The sequence below is a fragment of the Leopardus geoffroyi genome, chromosome C1, assembly GCF_018350155.1.
Source record: "Leopardus geoffroyi isolate Oge1 chromosome C1, O.geoffroyi_Oge1_pat1.0, whole genome shotgun sequence".
In the NCBI taxonomy this organism is placed as follows: Eukaryota; Metazoa; Chordata; class Mammalia; order Carnivora; family Felidae; genus Leopardus; species Leopardus geoffroyi.
In genome coordinates this window covers 120,499,508-120,523,384 of record NC_059328.1, presented here as the reverse complement: position 1 = coordinate 120,523,384, position 23,877 = coordinate 120,499,508, and the positions used below count along the sequence as shown (strand labels likewise).

Sequence of the window (23,877 nt, the reverse complement as noted above, 5' to 3'; positions counted from 1 at the left end):
TTGTATTTAAAAAAATTTTTTTATGTTTATTTTTGAGAGAGAGAGAGAGAAAATGAGCAGGGAGAGACAGAGACACGGAATCCAAAGCAGGCTCCAGGTTCTGAGCTGTCAACACAGAGCCCAACGTGGGGCTTGAACTCACAAACCACCAGATCATGGCCCAAGCCGAAGTCGGACGCCCAACCGACTGAGCCACCCAGACGCCCCTGCCTGTAAGTGTTTTTGACTTCCTTGCCTGTTGCTTTTTATGCCCTAGGAGTGTGCTATCAAGTATGAGTGTGTAAGCAAGAACCACCAGGCAGGGTATGCAGACAGCAGAGAGCACCTACAAAGCGAATGGATGAAGAAGGGAGAGCAGAGGAAAAGGACGTTCTTGGGACGTCCTCCCTGCCGGGTCCGGATCCCCAAAGATTGCCCCAGGTGCCAGGAGTGGACCCCTCACGGGAAGAAACCCCTTCCACCTGCTACGGTCTCAGGGGACTTTTCCAGAAAGTCTCTCTCTGGGAGCTCACTCAGTGCCGTGCCCACTCTGGCTGTTCTGAGCACCCTGCTTAGCCTGAGGCTGTTCCTCAGGTGTCAGTAAGAAGCCGGAGGGTGACTGTCCCTCTGCGGAGGTGAAAAGAAAAGGGGCCGTTTGGGCTCTGTGTTCCTGTTTTGATTCCCGGGCACAGAAGTAGTGCCGGCACTGGGTTGATTTAATTATTGTTGAACTATTATTAAAAAGCATGAGACTGAAAATGGGGGGGGGGTGGGTGGAAGGTTAGGGTGATTTCACCTTTCTAATTGGTGTCTACCTTTGCTCACAGGTCAACAAAAATAACCCCAGGCTTAGCCTGGAAGACATAGTGTGGCCAGGGATGTCAGCAACTGCAAAGGGCAGGGAGGGAAGGACAAACAGGGATATGGCGGCAGGGCTGGGGCCGGCGGACAGGTGTTGGTGGGCAGGGTTGGGGTCAGGGGACAGGTTGCAAACGCTCCCCGTTGGGGGCCCTTGCCAAACTGCCTAGAAGTAGCGTCCTTTCTTCCCGGAGTGAACTTCTCAAGGCACCGTGAAGCCCCTGCCGGTCAGAAGTGGAGCCGGCTTAGGGGCTTGCTGTTGTCTGTACCTCGGTACCTAGTTCAGGTATACGTAGGATCATCATTAGAGGAAACCAGAACTCCTCCTCGCCAGGAGAGAGGGTGGGCGCCTCTGTCTCTCTGTCTCGGATCCCAGGGATCCGAGAAGGTGGTGGCTACGGCATTGCTGCGCGATCATGAACCTTCTCCGGAGACAACCGCAGTTAGGGTTCTCTCCGCCCGGCGGAGGCGTTGGGGGGTGGGGGGTGGGGGTCGGTGGGGCTGCGTGAAGGCCTGGCTGGTGCTGGTGGGTCCTCAGGCCACCTCCACACGCCCACCCGGTTGCAGCCAGGCTCCTGCCGCGGCCGGCTGCGGGAGGGGGCAACTCTCCAAACCCGCCCCTGCGCGCGGACACTCCGCGGCGCTCCCGGATTCCCAGCCCTGTGACAGCCCGTTGCCCCGGGGACGGCGCAGAGAGGTGGGAGGGACTGGCGCGCCGAGCTGAGCTGGACTCCAGACGGGTCCCACTCTTTTTTCTTCCACTGGAAAAGAGGTCCACGAGGGCTCCAGGCAGAGGAGCCAAAGCGTGGGCTGCGGCCCAAAGAGGGACAGGGTGGGGCGACCTGGACCCCGCTCTGTCCTCCCAGGGCACGCGGCGACCCCTTCCACGCCCCCACCCGCCAGGTCCACACCGAGCCCGCGTGTGTCCCCTGCCGGGAAACCAGGATCCCGCGCGCCGCGCGCCATGGAAGCAGCTAACCTCACGGTGGCCGCCACCGGCGTCTCCCTGCCCCTGGGATCCGAGGCCGGCAGCTTCAGCCCAAGCCCCGGCGGGGTCATCGGGTCGACCCCAGGCGGGGCCGCCCTGCCCGGCCGCGAGCCGCCTTTCTCCGTCTTCACTGTGCTGGTGGTGACGCTGCTGGTGCTGCTGATCGCGGCCACTTTCCTGTGGAACCTGCTGGTTCTGGTCACCATCCTGCGCGTCCGCGCCTTCCATCGTGTGCCTCATAACTTGGTGGCCTCGACGGCCGTGTCGGACGTACTCGTGGCCGCGCTGGTGATGCCCCTGAGCCTGGTGAGCGAGCTGTCGGCCGGGCGACGTTGGCTGCTGGGCCGTAGCCTGTGCCACGTGTGGATCTCCTTCGACGTGCTGTGCTGCACCGCCAGCATCTGGAACGTGGCGGCCATCGCCCTGGACCGCTACTGGACCATCACGCGTCACCTGCAGTACACGCTGCGCACCCGCCGCCGCGCCTCCGCGCTCATGATCGCGCTCACCTGGGCGCTCTCGGCGCTCATCGCCCTGGCGCCGCTGCTCTTTGGCTGGGGCGAGGCGTACGACCCACGGCGCCAGCGCTGCCAGGTGAGCCAGGAACCCTCCTACGCCGTCTTCTCCACCTGCGGTGCCTTCTACCTGCCGCTTGGCGTGGTGCTCTTCGTCTACTGGAAGATCTACAAGGCGGCCAAGTTCCGTTTCGGCCGCCGCCGCGGGGCTGTGCTGCCGCTGCCGGCCACGGTGCAGGTGAGGAGCGAGCGGGCTGCGGCACGTGGGGGGGCGCTGGAGGAGGGGGTCGCTGGGTGGGGAGGCAGCTCGGCTACGGGGAGAGTTGGCGGCGGAAGCTTGCACACTTGGGGCGCGCGCCGGAAGTCTGGCCGCAAGGCTGGCCGCCAGCGCACCTGGAGCGCACAGGGAGTTTGCCATCTGCTCTCCTGAAGCGCGCGGAGGGGCGCATCGCCTGCCTCAGGCGCGCACCGGCAGGCCACCTGCGCCCTGACGGCGGGGGGAAGGGGTTCCCCCACCCGCACACTGGGGCTGGCGGGGGCGCTCCCACCACTAATCCACGAAGCTGAGGGGGGCTCGCAGGGGCAGCGTGTCGGGGCAGTAGTGAGGGCACACCGATCGGCCGCGCCCTCGGGTGCTTTCCGGGGGAGTGACTGTGTCCGTGTGAATCGTGCAGCCGCCAGCTTCCCGGTCCCGACTAAACAGAGCGGGACTGCGGCGGGCTGGAAATGTGTGTCCCGCAGATGAGCACATTCCTGTATGTTTCGTCCCCACCACACCCTGGTCCGTGCTCTGAAGTCCAGTCACTAAATCTCCAACTGTATCAGCCAGCTCCCTGCCAAAGAGGGAAGTGAGCGTAAAACAGAACCCAAACATCGCTTTCCTTTCACTACCCCCTCAGTGCTTTCCTCTAGTGACTTCGGAACGACATAGAACCGTGAGTTCAAACCCCAGCTGGGACACTGGGGGCGGTTCCTTAATGTCTGTGGGCCTCTTTCCCATACCTTTAAACAAGTTCATTCCTACTTCATGGTGAGAAAGGATCACATGAGATGAAGAACGTGAGGTGCCAGGCACACGGAGCGGCAGAATAGAGATCAACGAGGTCCGGCCAGGCCCTGTGCACTGGGCAGGACCTGGAAATGAATGAGATGCAGGGCTGTGCATTTGGCAGAACTTCTCTGCTTGTAGTTAAAGTTGGACCTTTCTGCCTTTGGGCCAAGATCTAGTAGAGTCAGCTCCCTCCTCACCCTGCAAGCCCCAGACTTTCCCTGTTAAGGGGTGGGGGTGGGGCAGGCTCAAAGTCCTGGAGAATAAAAACAGGACTTATTGCCCCTTCCCAAATACAATAGAGTGGTTGCCCTTTGTCCACAAGGATACCTTCCAAGCCCTCCCCCCACCCCGCCCCGCTTGGATACCTTTCAGGCCCCCCATGGATGCCTGAAACCTTGGATAGCACTGAACCATGTATACTGGTCTTTTCCTATACATGCCTAAGATAGATTTTAATTTATAAACTAGGCACAGGGATAGCAACATACCTACATTTTTTTTTTAACATTTCTCAAAAGAGAGAGTGCATGCACACCCATGCGAGCGGGCGGGGCGGGGGGGGGGGGAAGGGGAGAGCAGAGAGAGAGAGGGAGACACAGAATCCGAAGCAGGCTCCAGGATCTGAGCTGTCAGCACAGAACCCAACACCGCATTCGAACTCACAAACCGTGAGATCATGACCTGAGCGGAAGTCAGACACTTAACCCACTGAGCCACCCAGGCACACCTAAAATTTTTTTTAATGTTTATTATCTTTTGAGAGAGAGAGAGTGCGTGCATGAGTGGGGGAGGGGCAGAGAGAGAGGGAGACACAGAATCTGAAGCAGGCTCCAGGCTCTGAGCTGTCAGCACGGAGCCCGACCTGGGGCTTGAACTCACTGACCGCGAGATCACGACCTGAGCTTAAGTCTGATGCTTAATTGACTGAGCCACCCAGGTGCCCCATAATATATATAATAATAAAATAGAACATTATAACATTATAACAATAAAAGTTGTGTGAATGCAGCCTCTCTCTCCGAATATTTTACTATACCCATCCTTCCTCTTGTGATGATGTGAGATGGTAAAATGGCTACCAGATGGGGTGAAGTGAAATGATGATGCAGGCATTGTGACATCGTGTTAGGCTCCTGTTGACCCGGCTAAATCAAGAGGGTCATCTGCTTCCAGACTGTGGTTGATCTCAGATAACTGAAACTTCAGAAAGCTGAAACCATGGATAGTGGAGGGGGCGGGTGGTGGGGGGAGGGCTACTGCCTATGGCCAAGGAAGGACTGCCGATGGGGGTGGGGCGGAGGAAAGGGACAGTGAGTTTTCTATTGTTAGCTGTGTTTTAATTTTGGAAAGTTAACTCAGATACGTAGGCTATTCAAACATATGTGTTTTAAAAAGCAGGCTTTTTTTCCCCCTCTTCATTAAATGGCAGAGAGATTTTGTAGCATAAAATAGGAATGTCAAGACTATAATTGGAAAGTGTTGGTAGGGGAGAGCTTTATTCAGAATTAATGATGTTCTTTGAAAGGTCCTTTGGAAATGCCTGGGGTGATTATAGCTTTTCTGTCTGATTGTGAGGTAGGGCTGACTTTTAATAGCTACATTAATCCAACGTGCACCTAGAGAAATCATGGTGAAATGGACGCCAGAAAGGCTTGGCAAGCCTGAGTTTGGTGTTTATTTTTGACAGACCCGGTTCCAGCAGGTGATACCGAGAAGAAGTGAGTGAACAGGAGCCTGGCCAATCCGGGGTGGCCTGTGGGTGGGGAGGAGGAGCTCTGGGGGGCAGGGTGAAGTATTGTGATTTTCCACTTGCAGTGGGCCCCCTGCCAACCCCGTTCCCTGCTTTGGGTGCTGCAAGTTCTCTGGTATCAGTCTAGGCCAGGCCTGGGGGTCTTGAGTCCCGTGATGCTGAGGTTGTAAATGTGAGGGTCTTGGAGAGCGGCCTGCGTCTTTAGGCTTCAGCCAGCCCTCACGCAAATGCCTGGGAAATGCTGCTGAGCAAGCTTTCTAGTATTAAGACCCCCAAACAGAAATTTAAAATAATATGCCAGGAATACTCTCTCTCTACCTTCCCCACCCCCATCACCTGCCATTTCCTGCACTCCGACATGTCGGTACTGATTTCTGTGGGTGATAGAGGCACTTAGGAAGGCTGAGGGCCTCTGGTAACAGGGCTGTGTACATCCCTCCTCTTCTTTGGAATTCTGTGGCCCGGTCCCAACATTGAAATATTATCAGAAAGGGCCAAGCCACAGTTCCTGGGCAGTGACTTAATTCTTTGAGGGAAAAAAATGCAGTTTTTGACAGTAGAGACAGAAACCAGTGGTTATTAAGTCAGTCCCCTCTTCTGGACACTGTTTTGATGCTTTCTATTCATCTTCTTATTTAAGCATCACGGCCCAGCCAGGTTGGCCTAAAGTCTCTGTCGGCGGCTTCCAAGGTGGCTGTGAGAGGGGAAGAGATATATGGAAATACAGCAGCTTTACTCGCCTTACCCTCAAGTGGACACGTGTGGGTTCTGTTCTCGGTCCACTGGCTGTGAAATCCAGGGGAGCCTAGGGATATTTGGTGAGAGCTATCTTTGCCACCAGCCCTCAGCTTCCAGTTGATAAAACTCAGCTGCCACAAAGTTAGGTCATCTAAGACCACAGAGTTATGGAGTGAAGCTGAGGCTGGTCGCAGACCTCAAGTCACTGTTCTTTACTTTGTCATCCCTCCGTGCCCCTCTGGGCACTTAACTGCCAAGCACTGCCCCACTGCCCACGGCATCTAACCTTCATAGGAATGAGGCAGTCGTATCCCAGTCAAGGTGGGGTATGGGAGCAGCATCTCAAAACTGTGCACGGGACTCTGTTCATTCCAGAACAGCTGAGCACAGAGGCACTGCCGGCTTCTCTCAGGAGGCAGACTTCATTCCTACTCTGACATCCTTGCTTTCCGCTTTCTAGACTGAGCACCACATATACAGTATATTCTGCTCCCCACAGAGCAACCCCCATGCGTTGTGATCGTTTCTGTTTAGGAAACAGAAACGATCCTGTGCCCTTTCTGTTTAGGAGAAAAAAGCAGAATCAATGGGGATTATTTATCTGCCTTTCAACATGTGACGTCAAAAAGTTTTTCTTTTTTTCAGGGAACCCGGGTGGCTCAGTCAGTTAAGCATCTGACTCTTGATCTCAGCTCAGGTCATGATCTCACAGCTTCTGGGTTTGAGCCTTGCATGGAGCTCTGCACTGACAGAGTGGAACCTGCTTGAGATTCTCTCTCTCTCTCTCTCTCTCTCTCTCTCCCTCTCTCTCTGTCCCTCCTCCACTTCCGCTCTCAAAATAAATAAACTTAAACAAATTCTATAAAAAGATTTTTTCTTTTCAATTGTTTGATTGTTGTATACAAGTTGATACCAGGGTCTAATTGTTCATTAGGCAAAGTAGGCACACCACCCGGAGGCACCATACTTTTCGGGGCCCACGGAACTGGTTTACTTTTAATTTCCTTTAAAATTACGGGGACAATGAATATCGCAGCAATGAATATATAATAATGTGTCCAGCCTCGATTATGTTAGTCTTTCTAATAATATAGTCATAAAATATAATTTTTAATACTTCTTAATGGGGGAAGGGCCCACAGAGGCAAAGATGCTTGAGGCTCAGGGATGTAATAACGCCACCCTGAGTGATACCTTTCACTCATTCACTCAGTCAATAAACACGCGGTGGGAGACTGTGCACAGTGGTTCAGAGCATGGGATTTGGAAGCAAGGAGACCTGAATTTCAGTTCTTTGTGTGCGACTTATTAGCACTTCAGCTGAGTGACTTAATCTAAGGCTGTATTTCCCCATAGGTAAAAAGGAAATACTGCTGCCTGCCTCATAATATTCTTGTGAAGAGTAAATGAGATAATGGTGTATATGGAGTATTGAAAATGGTAAACCGTCCATGACAGCTGCTGTATTATCTTTGTTATTATTTTTTAAAATTCCCCCTGTAAGTTATAAACAATGAATTCTTATCTTAGTCCTCTTTACTTCTATTACTCACCATCCTAGGCAGAAGAGTTACTTTTTGCTGGAGTAACATAGCCCAACAAACATGTATTAGGAGTGTAAAACAACAAACATGTATTAACTCACCATTTCTGTGGGTCAGGCTTGGGAATGGCTTCGGCCTTCTGGACTGAAGGGCTCTTGTGGTTGTGGCCAAGATGTCAGATGGGGCAGAAGTCATTCGAAGGCTTGACCGGGGCTGGAGACTCTCCTTCCAAGATGGCTGACTCACATGGCTGTTAGCAGGAGGTGTCCATAAGGCTGCCTGAGTGTTGTCACAATATGGTGGCTGGCTTCCCCTATTCCAAGAAAGCTCAGCAAGGAAGATACTGCAATGCCTTTTATGAGCTAGTCTCAGAAGTTACAGGCAATCACTTCCCGTATATTCTATTTACTAGAAGTGAGTCGCCAACTCCAGCCCACACTCAACGGAAGGGGAATTAAGCTCTACCTTTGGAGAAGTGTCAGGAAACTTGTGGACAGATTTTAAAACCACCACCATCTGTGTAATTGAGCACCACACAGATGGTGCTCAAAATTACTTGATTGACTATTGCTGACCTATATATCAGGCAGTGTGGTAGCTTCCGAAGGTTCAAGGAATGCACAAGCAAGACCTTTCTTCTCCAGGGGTTAATGTTAGTAGACTACAACCATAGCATTAAAAAATGAATAAACTCTTATAGGTGCTCTGCTAGAAGTCTGTCCAGAATACAATGGTCCCAAGAGACTGGATAATAAAGGGGAAAGCACTTTGTAAACTGCAAAGGGCGAAATAAATGTGTAGTATTGAGCTGTGGGGTTTATGACAACTTGGATCTGAGTGTTAGCTAATGTTATATTATAAAATATTTGCCTCTCTAAGCTAATTGTCTATATTAATATAAGCAGGTCTGTGTGCTGTAAGCATACAGTACGTGAACCTTGAGTGACTGAAATCTGCACAGAGCCCCTTTTGTTTTTGTCCTTTGTCCAATGTTTAGTTGTCACCAGACCATCCCAAAGACTAAGCTGCTGGTGGGCTTTTGCTCTTGTCAGAGCTCGGGTCCGGGAAGAAGACGTCGCCCTCATTCTGACTCTGTCTATTAAAAGAACTTGTGGGCTCAAACACATTCCATTCTAGACTGCAAGATTATTTTAACTTTAGGAAGGTACATTTTATGAATCAAATCGTATCAGTGGTAATCAAAAATCTGGTTTATGGTTTGATTCCTTTAAGATGGGTACCTAATAGTCTGTTTTCAGAAATACTTGGAATTGCCAGGGAGCATTTTCTAGACCCCTTTAGAAATGTCCCTGGCCTTCCCCTTTCTATAAACTTCTCCTTTGTTCTCCTTACATCTTCACGTTCATTCTATCTCTGCACCTCTACTTCCGTTTCTCTTTTCTCTCTGATTGGATCATTGAGGAAGAGTGCAGGGGGAGAAGGAGAAATGAAGGGGGCATAGGCGAATATGGTGCAGGCGCCGTGTGTCTTCACCAATGACCTTGCAATGAGCTGCTTCTTAAATCCGTATAGTTCCTGGAGAAGGTTGAGCTTCTCAGTGGAACACTGAGATCAGAACTCCATGGTTCTTAACCTTCTGGTAGGTCACAGATGACTTGAAAATTCAAGAAAGCTTTGGACTTGCTGCCCAGAAAGGTACGTAGCTGCTTAGTCAGCCATTTTGCATAGGGTGCTCCCTGAAGCCCATCTCTGAAGAGTGATACTGAGCCTTGCTCCCAGCTGGCCCTCTTGAGGGATGGAACCTACAGTGCAGTGGGAACTGTGACTCTCTGAGGCAGGGCTGTAGTCATCAGGGTGTGGCCCCTGGGGGGTGCATCGGAACACTGAGGGTTGACAATACATGTGCAAAAGGCAAAACCTCCCTTCTCTCCATTTCTCCCTCTACCCCTTCCCTCCTCCCCACCCCACCATTCCAGGCCTCTCTGTCCTGGGGTCCCAAGGATTTCAGGGGTGAACTCTTGCCTCAACAGAGGCCCTTCCATTGGCATCCACTCATAAAGGGAGGATGACTTCAGATCAGATGATATTAGAGCTGAAAACAGAGCTATATTCCTCTTCTCAGCATGAACTCCAGTGGATCCTTAGCCAAACCACAGTGACCAACCTCTCCACAAAAATCCACGTTCTCCAAAAACAAGAATGACAGCAGTTGTACCTTCTGTTATGGTCACACCCAAGAGCTCAGCAAAACTATACTCAGTTACAAATAGAATTACACTGAAGGAGAAGTTATTTTTTTTCAAGCCTAGTATGCTCTGCTTTTATTTATTTTTTTTTTTAACAAGAAAACTTCCTTAATTTCTTTCTTTCTTTCTTTCTTTCTTTCTTTCTTTCTTTCTTTCTTTCTTTCTCTCTCTTTCCTTCCTTCCTTCCTTCCTTCCTTCCTTCCTTCCTTCCTTCCTCCTTTCTTTCTTCCTTCCTTCTTTTCTTTCTTTCTTTTTTCTTTCTTTTTCTCTCTCTTTCCTTCCTTCCTTCCTTCCTTCCTTCCTTCCTTCCTCCTTTCTTTCTTTCTTTCTTTCTTCCTTCCTTCTTTTCTTTCTTTCTTTTTTCTTTCTTTTTCTCTCTTTCCTTCCTTCCTTCCTCCTTTCTTTCTTTCTTTCTTTCTTTTCTTTCTTTCTTCCTTCTTTTCCTTTCTTTCTTTCTTTCTTTCTTTCTTTCTTTCTTTCTTTCTTCTTTCTTTTTCTCTCTCCTTCCTTCTTTCTTTCTTTCTTTCTTTCTTTCTTTCTTTCTTTCTTTCTTTTCTTTTCTTTCTTTCTTCTTCTTTTTTTTTTCCACCAGAGAAGCAGCTGAGAACATTTGCTGCTCTAGGTTGTCAGACAAGCTAGACAGTTTCTGTTCACGTTGAGGGGCTATTTTGGCTAGTCGTGTCCTTGGTGTGCCTTTGGGAAATGCAGTGGGGAGCTTGGTGTGCCCTGTGGACCCCGGGGCAGAGAGACTGGAGCCCCAGGCATTCTCAGTCCTGACCTGCCGAGCTCTGGTTAGAAACAGGGGGTTCCACTTATGATCCGGGGTGCCTTCAGCCCGAACCAGGAAACTCTCTATGCCCTCTCTCCTCGCTCAGAGGCTGTAGGCCTTGATTCACCACTGGGATTAGCGTGGCCACCCCGACACCTGCCTCATGGAGACTCTTGTCCTACCAGTGGGGTCACAGCACCAACTGGTGTTTATTCCACAAATGATTGGGACAATGCTTCTTTCTGCTTTCCTCTCCTGTTCCTTGTTGGGATGTTGAGTTAACAACATTAGAGGATGAAAAATGTTTGTGGGTTCTTTCTGTGGCAGCTGGAATATTTTGAAAAAATTTTAAAAGTTGTTTTTGAGAGACAGAGAGACACAGAGCATGAGCAGGGGAGGGGCAGAGAGAGAGAGAGAGAGAGACAGAATCCAAAGCAGACTCCAGGCTCTGAGCTGTCAGCACTGAGCCTGATGCAGGGCTCGAACCCATGGACTGTGAGATCATGACCTGAGCCAGAGTCGGATGCTTAACTGACTGAGCCACCCAGGAGCCCCAGCAGCTGGAATTTTTAAAAAATTTTTTAAATTTATTTTTGAGAGAAAGAGAGGAGGGACAGAGAGAGAGGGAGACACAGAATCCAAAGTAGGCTCCAGGCTCTGAGCTGTCAGCACTGAGCCCAACGCGGGGCTCGAACCCACGGACCATGAGATCACGACCTGAGCCGAAGTCTCAGGATGTGAGTGGGGGATGGGAAGAGAGAGGGGGGACAGAGAATTGGAAGCAGGCTCAGAGCTGTCAGCACAAAGCCCGACTCGGGGCTCAATCCCATGAACCGTGAGATCATGCCCTGAGCTGGTCAGTCACTTAACCGACTGAGCCACCCAGGAGCCCCACTAGAATTTTTTTTTTTTTTTTTATTAGAGGGGAAGGAAGGAACAAGGGGACAGGAGGCTGACATTTATGAGGTCCTACTATGCACCGTGCCTCATTGTGATCCTCACACTAGGCCTACAGTACAGACAAGATTCTTCACGGTTACAGATGTAGAAGTGGGGGCTCGGATGGTAATCCTGTCTAATCAGTAACTTGCTCTGAGCCTCGGTTTCCTCATCCCCTCCTTACTGGTCGCTGTCATTACTGAATAAGACAGTGTGTGGAACCGCCTAGCCACGTACCAGACAACCATCAAGAGCCGGGAAGGTCTGGCATTTTGCCCTGCTTGTGTGGCCTTGGCCATGGCATTTGATGTCCCCAAAGTTCTGTGTATTGAGAGCACCTTTCCTTTTTCAGCAGGACCCACTGACCGTATGCTTTCACCAGCCCGTATTCTTGTCTGCACATGAGCGGATTTCTAACCAGAGGTCAGAGGCCTCTAAAGCCCAGATGGTCAGTTTTCAGACAGGGGTGTAGAGGGAAGTTGGGGTGAGGAGGTTGAGGAGAGAGAAGACCAAAGAGGAGAGATGGAGAAGCTCAGGGGTGGCCCCAGAGCTGGTGGCCAGAGAAATCACCAGGAAGCCCTTCATGTCCGTTCTGAAAACATTTCCAGGCATAAATATCCTTAGGATAGGTTCTGTCAGAACCTATTCAGAGCAATCACGTTTACTAAACTCGTGGAAAAACATATAGGGATTAAGAGTGTGGTCTCTGGGTCCAGATATTCAAGTCTGACTTCCAGCTCTTATAAGAAGCAACTGGGTGACCTTGGACAAGGCATGTAACTTCTCAGAGTGTTTTCTCAACTCCAAAATGGAGATAATAATAGTAATGAATACCTCGAAAGTCTGATGTGAGAATGAATTAAAGTTATCCGTCACAAGCGTTTAGCATCGTGTCTGTCTTAGAGTAACTTCTCTAGAGTTGCCCTTAGCCCCTTTTGAATATCTCATTTCAAACGAGAAGAGCCAAGCTACCCAGTCCCCTCGCCAACCAGGATCATCCCAGGTTGACTCAGTTTCTTTGAAGCTGTCTCTGGAAAGATTCCAGGGTCTCCCAGCCTCTCTGTCTCTCTCTCTCTGCACAGAGTGCAGCAGGCTCAGGTGGAAAGCTGTGAGCTTACTTCTAGCGAACAGATGCTGAGGCGGGACAGACTCGGGTTCTGCCACGTCGTGCCGCGGCGCTGGAGGCCTGGTATTTTAAACCTCCTTGATCAGTGAACTTGCCTTTTCTGTTTCTCTTCCCCCAGGAGCCCTTTGAACTGAATTCACCCCATTTCATTCCCTCAACAGCATAACAAGGACTTAGAACTTGCCTTACCCAGAGGAGGGACTCCGGTGCCTGGGAGGCCGCGTAGGTCAGCAGAGAAGTGGCTGGAAAAGTGCCCATTATGGATGGAGCGGGAGCGCCGTGGGAGAGAAACAAACGCATCACCTCTCACTTCCGCTCCTGCTCTGATAACATGATCCCCTCCCTAGTAGACAGTAGACTGTCATGAGGTGGTTTCAGGAAGGCACGTTTTGTGGCTCAGACTTGTCTGGTGACTTGATGGTCCATCAAGAGGCAATCAGCCGATCAGTACCGCCTCTTCTGAAGAGGAGTGGGGACATGGGGCTCATACCTGCCCATGGGGGGCTGGCAAACCTTGGAAAGGCTCATTAGAGGGGTTCTGGCTGGCCGCTCTGGGGGCGCAGGGTGGGGAGGGGGAAATGCTGTTTGTTCCCATGCTGCCATCACTTTCCTTGTCATTGTCTCTCTCCAGGCAGCGGGCAGGAAGCCAGGTGGGCGCTGGCAAAGGCAAGGACTCTTTGTCCACGTCTTCGTGATCTCTTTTCAGGCCGGTGTAGTGATTTTCCCACGAAAGGAGCTGGGGGTGGTGGGGGAAGTAGCAGAAGGCACTGAATTAGAAGGTGGTTCCCAGGGTGGAGTCCCAGGTCTGCATGGGTCAGGCCCCCCGGGGGGTCCTGCAGCACTTGGCTTTGGCCATCCTAACCCAGTGAGAGCAGACGGCGAATGGGCTGTGGGCCCTGTATTGTGCTCCACGGCCGTGATGCTGTCCCCACAGCTGCTTCCAGCGGTGTCCAAGCTAGATGCAACCCTTGCTCCCAAGCCTCCCACCCCTGGGTGCCCCCAGTGTTGATGGGCCATGGCTGGCAGCATCTGCGCAGGGAGGGAAATGCAGATGCGGACCCTCCTGTTGTCATGGTCACTCGTTAACGCAGCAGCTGTTTCCCGGAGCACCTGCCAGGCACGGCGGCTGCTGCCAGGCAGGTGGCACACAGTCCTAGAAGACACAGTCCCTGCCCTTGTTGAGCTTGGACTGGGGCGGGGGCGGGGCAGATGCAATAGCCACAGTCACACAAATTGCTATGGAAGAGGACAATGTGGTTGAGTTTAGAGGGTCACAAAGGCCACTCTGAGAGGGTTGGTGGCCTCTAAGCTGAGACCCAAGAAGTAAATAGGAGTTAGCCAAAGGATGGGGGTGACAGGGTGGACATTGTGCTGGGGACTCCTTAAAGAGTAGTGAATTATTACCACAAAGGCATTTACAGCTGTCTTTTTTTTTTTTTAATTTTTTTCACATTTATTTATTTTTCAAAAACAGAGTGAGACCAAGCATGAGCAGGGGAGGGGCAGAGAGAGAAGGAGACACAGAATCCGAAGCAGGCTCCAGGCTCTGAGCAAGCGGTCAGCACATAGCTTGATGCGGGGCTCGAACCCACGAACTGTGAGATCATGACCTAAGCCAAAGTCGGATGCTCAACCGACTGAGCCACCCAGGCGCCCCTGTCTTTTTTTTTAATTAAAAACTTTTTATGCTTATTTATTTTTTTTTTGAGAGGGACAGAGAGAGACAGAGAAAGAGAGAGAGAGAGAGACACCAAGCCGGGGAGGGGCAGAGAGAGAGGGAGAGAAAAATCCCAAGCAGGAGCCCTGCTATCAGTGCAGGGCCTGATGCGGGGCTCGAACCCACGAACCGTGAGATCATGACCTGAGCCGAAACCAAGAGTCGGACGTTTACCCGACTGAGCCACCCAGGTGCCCCCAAAGCTAGGCAGTACAGAAGTACCCCCAAATCCGAATTGAATCCATCTAGCACATAGTTGTACAATTTCTTGCAATGTTGAGGTTTATAGGCTGCCTCTCCAGCTGCGAACTTGGTGCCTGGCCTGGGTCAGGGCTGTTCTATTTGGGGTCCCAGTCCCCGACCCAGCCCACTCCATGAACATTGAATGGCACACCCAGCACATTCCCAGTTCACCTCCATGTCCTGGGGACAGGACTTTCGTCACCCAGCTTCACACATGGCCCGTGGGGCTGGGACTCCAGCCAGAGTCTGACACGAGGCTCCAGCTCTTAACTGCCTCCCTCTCTTTTTATATCATATTGACATTGTGGGGACCGCCACTCTCACTCCCGGAAGAACCTTCAGGGCTTAGTTTAACCTACAGTCTCAGGAACCTTTTCACTGAACGTTTGTGACGGATTATGGATAAATGGGTCTTGAATGAGGCTGTGGGGGAGGTGTTGGCCGCACGGGAGCCACCCCACGTTGCTTTAGCATCCAGTGTTGGGTTTTCGGTGTTAATGGCACATTTCCTTTGTCCCAAGGTGAAGGAGGCCCCTCACGAGGCTGAGATGGTGTTCACGGCGCGTCGCCCGGTGGTGGCCTTTCAGATGAGCGGGGACTCGTGGCGGGAGCAGAAGGAGAAGCGGGCGGCCGTGATGGTGGGCATTCTCATTGGTGTGTTTGTGCTGTGCTGGATCCCCTTCTTCCTGGCGGAGCTCATCAGCCCCCTCTGTGCCTGCAGCCTGCCCCCCATCTGGAAAAGCATATTCTTGTGGCTTGGCTACTCCAATTCCTTCTTCAACCCCCTGATCTACACGGCATTTAACAAGAACTACAACAACGCCTTCAAGAGTCTCTTCAGCAGGCAGAGATGAACACGGGGCCTGGAGAGACGTGCAGGTGGGGGGCTGTGGGCAGGTGGGCAGGGCCCCCGCCTCCCCCCCCCACCACCCCAGTCATCTGGAAGCCTCTCCCCCCAGGCGGGGTGTTGATGTGTGAGAGCCGCACCGCTGGGCCTGGACCGGAGGAGCAGCAACGCCAAGGGCTCTGCAGAAAGCGTCTGGCAAGCCTGTGGTGTGCCCTTTCCGGATGTTGTGACAGACACTGCCAATCGATCGCGGCAGTCTGTCCACTGAGCGGACCTCTGCCCCGGGATCCTTTTCAGACAGCGCTCCTGGCAGTGACTGCTGACCAGTGAAACTGACAGGGGAGTCCAAGCTGGCTTGCCTTTCCTTCGCATAAAACCCTATTTCTCCGGCGGGGCCGGTGGGGGGGGGGGTCCCGCAGCATGGAGCCCAGGGGCCTGTTTGGGGGTCCACTCAGGAGACTGTCTCATTTGTGAAACAGCCCTTCTCCCACCCTCTATCCACCCGATTCAACTTCTCTTCCCCACCCTCCAAGGTGGTGTATCCCAGTCTGGGAGACAGGAATCATCTGAACTTTGGGTTTTTAAAAGAAGTGTCCCGTGCAGCCGTATCTACTGAAGGAGACTTTCAGAGAAGAGGGCTGGCAATTTATGTTATTGACTTCTCCAGATGATTTTCTTTTTCATCAGTGAGGGACACTGCTGGGTGCTTAGATTGTTCTTTGGACCAATTAAACAGGCATTTCAGAGGTGGGGGGGAGCATGGTGAATTGCAGGCACGGGTACTTTTTAAATCTCCCCCAGTGATCTCACTGTGTCGCCAGTGTTGAGGACCCCGGTGGGGCCCTTTCTCTGCTTCTGTACAAGGGAGAGCAGCTGTGACAAATGTTCCCACCTTCTTCAGCATATGGATTTGTATGTGTAATAAAAATACTTTTGAAGCATTTATTTCTAGGCTCAGAATCATTTGTATGTATGATTGATCACACACACACACACACACACTCACACGTGCCTTTGAAAGAGGGACACCTACTGTAGAACTAAGTAAGATACAACAGCCCCCCAACTTCCATAGTGGATCTTGGCCTTCCTGAAAATACCAAATGCGGCCCAGGAATGGAGGGGTCCAAGGGCCTGGATGAGGGGGATTCCTGGACCAAGTCATGCTGGCCACAGTCCATCTGATTTTGGAGAAGGGCTGGCTGCCTACCAATTATGCTTTTCAATGTACACAAAACAGACCCCTCCGCCATTGGCTCACTGGATGTCTGAGGTATGCAGATATTCTTTGGGATTTGGTACTTTGGGGTTGATCAGAGTATACAGGTCCACAGCGCCTTTTCCAAAATCGTTGGGTCCAGATAGGCTTTGGAGTTTAGAATTTTTTTTTAAGTGTTAGAAAGGCAGTATGGTGTGTGTTGCATAAATTAGATAACACCCCCAGCTGGGGTGGGGGCAGCAGTCTCTACTCAAACTGTGCAGTGAAATATATGAATATTTACACTGTGAGAAAAGGCTAAAAATAGCTCACACTGAGATCAGATCCTGTCATCGAATGAGTCAGAAACAACCTGTTCACCGAACTCCGTGTTTTTACGATAGAGGGCCCGTAAGACCTCAGACGATCCACAGTCCCAGCTTTGCTGCATGTCAGCCCCATTCAGGTGAGAGCTTCCAAAGGGAGTCTGGGAAGAGACTGTGGTCCCACTACTTCTTTGCCGCTGGAGAGTGGCCCATCATGCAGGTGCTACGCATGTCCCTACGACAGCCTTTTTGGAGTCATTTTGGAAAGTTATTTTCATTGGAAGATACTTCAAGAAATAGTCTTTTTAAATTTTTTAGAAGTTTACTTATATTGAGAGAGAGACAGAGAGAGCAAGAAGGGGAGGGGCAGAGAGGGGGACAGAGAGAATCTCAAGCAGGCTCCGTGCTGTCAGTGCGGACCCTGACGTGGGGCTTGAACTCACAAACCATGAGATCATGACCTGAGCGGAAATCAAGAGTCAGATGCTTAACTGACTGAGCCACCCCGGCGCCCCTCAAGAACTAGTCTTATGAAACCTGTTAATGCATTTCACATAAAAATGTAGTCATCTGCTCCATTCTTTGTGAAGGCCTTTTTTATGATAATGAGGACTTTTCCTTGACTGTTGGCATTTTTCCCTTGATCAGGAAGAACAGATCCAAATTTCTGGCCTAACTTTGGAATCTGTGTAGGAACTGGGAACCTACACAAACTAGATTTGTGTCTAATGTTTCTAGCCAGTCTGTAATTCCAGTGTTTACTTAGGGCTTCCCTATCCTGGTGTTTTCTGTTCTATTTGTATTTTCCTTTCATATTCTGTGCATTTCCTACAAGCCACCTCAAATCCTCCGTGAACCAAGGCAGGGAAGAAAAGACTAGGCATATTGTTGTGTTTTACAAGGCTGGAGCTCAAGCTTGGGGCTACTAGGGATTTCCCCTTCTTGGCTGAATCACACTAGGCGGCATTAAAGACCTTCTTCCCTGTCTCTCTCTTCATAAAACACACAATCGGGAATAATTTTAAGAGTACCATCTATTGGGCATCTGCCATGTGTTGCTGTTGTAGTAGGTTTCATATATAAATGCTCATTTAATCCTACATGTATCCTTCAAGGTAGGTATTGTTCTCATTTAACCACGTTCCGAGAGGGGAAGTAGCCCGCATCTGGTCACACAGGAACACCTGGCAGAACTGGTGTGTGGACCCCGGACTGCCTGCATCCAAGCACGGGTCAGTGAAGGGAAGCCAACAGAAGTCTGCCTGGACTCCATGTTTCCATGTTGGCTCCCATTTTGCAGCATGAGACCTGCATGCGCTGTAGTGGGTCTGCCTGCATCGATCTAGTTGGATTCTAGGCAGGAGCCTTAGAGGAAGGATCTAGGGAGGGTTGTGGGAGGGGGGTGCGGGAGCGGGGGACTTGTGGAATGTTTTGTTTACTCTTACGCCTGGGTGGGATGCTTTATGATTGTGTTCCATTGGCCTGGGCTTTGACTTAACGTAGGGTCATGATGGGAGCATCCCAGGCAGAAGGAATGATGTACATTGAGTCCTTTGGAAACGGAGGTTGTTTCCTTGCTAATTTGGTGGCAACTTCTGTTGGACCTTTCAGACTTGAATCTTCTCTTCAGTTAGTGAGGCCTTCCCTGACCACTCAGTGTAATTACAACATGCATAGATTTCTGAAACAGATCAGTTGATGACTGACTTCATGTAAGGATGCACCTGTAATTCCTTTTAAGAAGAGTATTAGAAATAAGTCTATTGGCAAAGTATCCGATTTAAAATGAACATTCCAGGAACTTCTTTAATAAGCATGTTTCTCTTCTGCTTCAAATCTGCCTGAGGAACACGACTAAGACAGGAGTAGGGGGGGTGTAGGAGGAATTAGTCTCTTCCCTGTCAGGATTCATTTCCTGATTAAGGTATCATACGGTGTCTTCACGTCAGAATCTGGTTTCACAAAGTTCTAGGCTTGTAGGAAGGCTGTGGCTAAACCAATCATTTTATTTTATAATGTAGTCATATGTAATGGATAAAGTACGCTACTTTTCTCCCCTTTAACACGGCCGCTCCTACCCCGAGGCCTTTCCCCTCACGACTCCCTCTGCTTGGCATCTCCCTCACACGGGTGTCCATGCGGCTCCCTCCCTCCCTGGTCGTGAGTTTGTTTGTTGATGTTTATCTAATGCTGAGAACACTGATACCCGAAAGAAGAGACAAACAACCGAGAAAGGTTTTTCCGGACGGGACGTTTTGATCATAAAAACAATAGCGATTCAAACTTCTGAAACCCAACAGCCCACAAATCTAGAAAATGCAAGACATGGTTTCTTCCCGGAATCAAGCCGAGACCACGTAAACCTTATCTTCCAAAGGTGCCAATATTCACGCAGAGCAACGTAGCTGCCCATAGCGTTTAAGACATAGAACCCACACCTGGCTTACACATGACAAAAATAAAACAGAAGCATACAAAATAACGTGCGGTTTATAGAATTAAAAGAAAATTAGGGTGGCTAACAGTCAGATGGAACAGGCAGTGAGGGACAGGAGGCATTTTGCAAGCAGGCGCTCTGGTGACATTTATGGTGAGCCTGGATGGCACCAGGACGCTGATGCTGGGCCGGCCCTGACAAGGTGTGATGTCTCCAGTAGCCAGCAGATTAACTGGCGCCCTGGGGAAGTTTCCAGAAAGAAAAGCCAGTAAAGAATGTAAGGGTGGTCCTTAACTCCTCGTAACACTGCAACCATCATGGCCGAGCCAGGCATTCCCGAGCCTCCGGCCGCAGTCAGCGTGCTGAGGCAGTAATGCCGTACGGCCTACCCGGTTTGCCCTCCTTGCGTAGCTCCCCCACGGGAGGGTAGTGAAGGCACGTTCTTTTGTCTTCTCTGTCCACTGCTGCATTCCCAGGGCCTGACCCAGTCGAAGTTCAACTATTTGTTGGTTGAATGGGAGTTATTTTTCTCATGGAACCCGAAATATGGGGGTGTGGGGTCCCCAGGTTGGTTCAGAGGCCTGCTGTGCCTTCAGGAAGTCCGGCTTGTTCCATCTGCCAAGCTCAGTCCGTGGGGGTTCTCTCTCCTCACGGTCTCAAGATGGCCCAGGTTGCTCCAGACACCTCGTCCTTCCCCAACAATGTGCAAGAACGCGAGCTCTCCGAATGCATCTGACCACCAAGCAGGAAGCTCCCCTCCCTAAGCATCATGGGGCCAAAATGGGCTTAGATGCCCATCGCAAACAGATTCTTGGCCAACAGACACAGTCTATTTGAGAATGGCCATCATGACTCCTCCCCTGGGGCTGGACACAATCAGTTCTGCCGGAGAGAGGGGTGAGGAAAAGCCCACCCACAGCAGGTCTCCATGGGGGGCAGGCATGGCTCCCTTGGGCCATGACTCATGGGTGCTATCTCCATCTTTCGCACCCCAAGAGCCAGAGGAACGGGGCTGTGCCGTGACCCTCATGAGAGAGAAGCAATCCTCCAGCCACCCTGGCCTGTTCCCAGGGTACAGCCACTTCATGGTCCCATTTCCCTGTTCCTGTCCCCTTCCCATCACCCAATGCACACACACACCTGGAGTAGAACCATCTCCCTAGAGCTGTCCTACCTAGAAGGTAGCTCCCTTCTTGCTTCCCTATTTCCCCCAAGACCCAAGAACATGAGAGATTAATTACTTTGGGCTAGGGCTTTAAATTCCTAAGGAGAGCAGATTTACCCAACAAGAATCTTCTGTCGTGTTGCTATTTTGTAGAAAATGAAATCAAATTAAAATTTAAAAACTTTATTTTTTTGAATAGATAATACATGTACATGGTATAAAATTCCAAAGGTACAAAAGGTATACAGTGAAAAGTCATTCCCACCCCTCTCCCCAGAGGCAAGCAAGGCTGACAGGTTCGCGTGCACCCTCCCAGAGATATTCGAGGCATATGCGAGCAGGTATGCATGATACATGTGTGCGCGCGCACACACGCGTATACACCCATCAGCACACATTTTTCTCCATCCTCTTCCCCCTTCCAAAAACAAACACTAGCACACCAAGAGCCCCTTTTCCCCCACTTGACCATGCACCTTAGGGATCATCCCATGGCAGTGCATACAGAGCGACTCTGTTCTTATAAACCGAACACCCCACTGTGTGGATTCACCATACTTTATTTAACCATTGCCCTATGTTGGTGGCAGTTTCCGACTTTTTGCTATTCCAAACAATGCTGTGGTGAAAATCCTTGTACGTAGGAAACACTCCTAGAAGCAGCATTGCTGGCTCAAAGAGTGTGTGCGTTGGCACTTGCCATAGATACCGTCAGCTGCCCTCCACGGACGCTGTGCGGCTGCTACTTCTGCCAACACGGCGGCATCCCAGCGCTGTGCCCCACTTGTTGGCTTCATGCGGCTGAGTCATTTCAACCAGTCAAGTTACCTTTAGGTTCATGACATACCGTGAGCCAAGCCTACTCGTGATCTGATCTCTCAAATTATTATGTTCCCTCTACTTCCCTCCCACCGTATGGGGGGAGAAAACATGTGAAAGGCAATTCCTCTGAAAGGTTTGAAACCCTGACACCACTGTCATCCCCAGCTTCGAGGCTAGACTATGACAAACACACTCTGAGAGATCCTCTCAAGGTGCTGAATCAAATGGTCTCCCTGTACTCAAACTAAGCGTAAATCAGATGAAGTTTCCGTTTGAACTCTGCTAATACAGGGATGCAAAGTCACAATTTAGAGAAGCTCTTTTATCTGACCAGGATTTCCTGGCCATTTGCCCAAGCCAGGTTCTGGGGAGACTCCAAGGTCCCGGCTTTCACTGCTTTTCCACTCTGGGCGGAAGGCAACGGACTTGGCAAAGGACTGAGAGATCAAACAGTGCCACCAAGACAGATGGCAGGGGAGAGGGCAGAACGTGGTCAGGGCTGCAGGCCGACAGTGAGCGGGTCTACGGAGGATGGGGCCGTCAGGGAAAGCCACTGCCCGCGATCTTGGGTGGACGGCGGTCCAGGCAGAGGCAACAGCAAGGACAAGAGCCACGGGCAGGTTGTGAGCTTGGCGCCTTTGAGGAACTGACGTAAGGCTGATGTGGAAAACCCAGAGTATTCCCCACATTGTCAAATGAGCCACAGATCGGCTACTAGATCCCCCCAATGCTTTTACACATTTCTCATGAGAAGACTGGGGACCGTGACAACATGATTTTCTACACAGTGTTTTTGGCCTGCCGCCATGTGCTTTAGAAGAAATGCTCTGGACTTGGGGAAAAGGACTAAGACAAGGCCTGGGGGCTCTGAAGACACTTCACATAGGGCACCCCCTGACTCGTGCCCAGCCACACGGACAGACGATGGGCACCTCACCCTGCTGGGGTTCTTCACTGTACTGCTGTGCCTTGAAGCCAACACCGGCCACAAGTAAATCATAAAGTGCTTCCTTAATGTTCTTCCTCAAAGCATATTCAAGCCAACTCTGCCTCTCAGGCCCAGTCAAAGTAACTGTTAAAGCTTACTGCTAGAATGTCTACTTCCCTTGTGCACTGATCATCAGTCACCTGCACAGAGGGCAGGACAAGGCCATGCCCAGGTGATGGGAATTGAGGCGGCACAGGTTTACGGGCCACTGCTTGCTGCCCAAAGTGCCTTTTCCAGCAGGTCTGCTTTGGTTCCTGCAGATGTAGTCGGGGCCATCAATATTCAGCCTGAGGTCCTGGGGACGGTGCTTGGTGAGGTAGTAGAGGGCTGCCTGAGGCCTTCCCTATCCTCTGCTCCTGGTTTTGGGAGGTCCCAAGAGCTACGCCGTTCGTCAGAGAGCGCTTCCTCGGCCTGAGAGGGGCCTGCTCTCGGTACCAGCCCCTCTGCCTTCCGGGCCTGCTGCCAGACTCTGGAGACAGTGGCAGGACCTGGGTACCTACAGGATATGGGCAACGGACCAGGACCTAGTTACAAATGTACACCTGAGGCTCTATCAAGGACTTAGCCCTAACTTAGAATTTGCCCTCTCTGTTCAAAACGGAAACAGACCCTCCTGTGGAGTCTGGGCAGCATTCTCTAACATTCGGCACCTCCCTCTAAGTGTAATTAGTTGACCCCTGAGACCGAATCCGGGCCAAGGACAAGAGATATGATGCCTTGTGGTCCTCCAGTCTGGACTGCTCAGCAGCTCTGCTTGGGGTTTAAACCAAGGCAGCCCCATTCACTCCGTGCGATGCATGTGGGGGAGGACAGCCCCTGGCCCAGAGGCTGGCGGAGAAGGTCAGGGCACCCGGCGGCCAGCCCCGGGAAGGCTGCCAAACAAGCTCACTGCTCTGGCCGAACAGGGACAACTCAATGCTTCCTGGGGGAAACCTCATTCCTCATTTCATAAAAGTAACTTAAGGATGTGTCCCTGCTGCTGCTGTTTTTTTTTTTTTTTTTTTTTTTTAATTCCAGAACAGTCTGTGGGCTAAGCTGAATACGCAGCCATACTCTGGGCACATAAGATGTCCTGGGAGGAACTCCCCTGAGTCGCTTCTGAAATGAAGGGGGCCTCGGGCATCACTTGAACCTGTAAGGCCTGGCTGTAAGGCACGCTTAAGTGTCCTAATTACTCACAAAGACAATTAGCACTTTGTGGGTCATCTGTGGCAAACATGGAGTTCTTGAGACTGGCTCCTGTGGTCTAACTCCAGAAGCGTCCAAGGAATAGGAACTAACCTATACCAAAACACAATCAAATGAAACTTTTTGGAAACATAGCCCAATACACGCCCTCGCTTTTAAAAAGCATTATTAGTTGCTTTGGATTAGCCATGCCATACGTTCCCCGACAGCAGAGAGGCGGGCGACCGAACCCCAGAATACCACCCACTCCTCCTCCCATCACCTTTGCACACATCATCTCATAACTGCTCCTGCGTTGTCAGGGATGGGTCTACGAGTTTCTCGACAAGAAAACACGCATGTTTCCCTGAACCTAAAACAACGTGCAGTCAAACTGCCATCTCCCTCCCCTGTCCTCAGAGAGCCACCTGCTTGCTTTCTGGCTGTGTCATTTGCTTCAGCTTCACGGGGCCCTTGCAAAAATCAATCTGCAGATGACCATG

General features: G+C 51.0%; 1 protein-coding gene across 1 annotated transcript; it reads left to right on the top strand.

Moving 5' to 3' along the window:
• The first annotated feature begins 212 nt into the window (after positions 1-212).
• Positions 213-16,216, top strand: LOC123598826 (5-hydroxytryptamine receptor 5B). The gene is made up of 2 exons (XM_045479561.1): positions 213-2,578; positions 14,946-16,216. The coding sequence occupies exons 1-2, from the start codon at positions 1,802-1,804 to the stop codon at positions 15,276-15,278; spliced, it is 1,110 nt and encodes a 369-aa protein (XP_045335517.1). The 5' UTR covers positions 213-1,801; the 3' UTR covers positions 15,279-16,216.
• Positions 16,217-23,877: the final 7,661 nt, after the last annotated feature.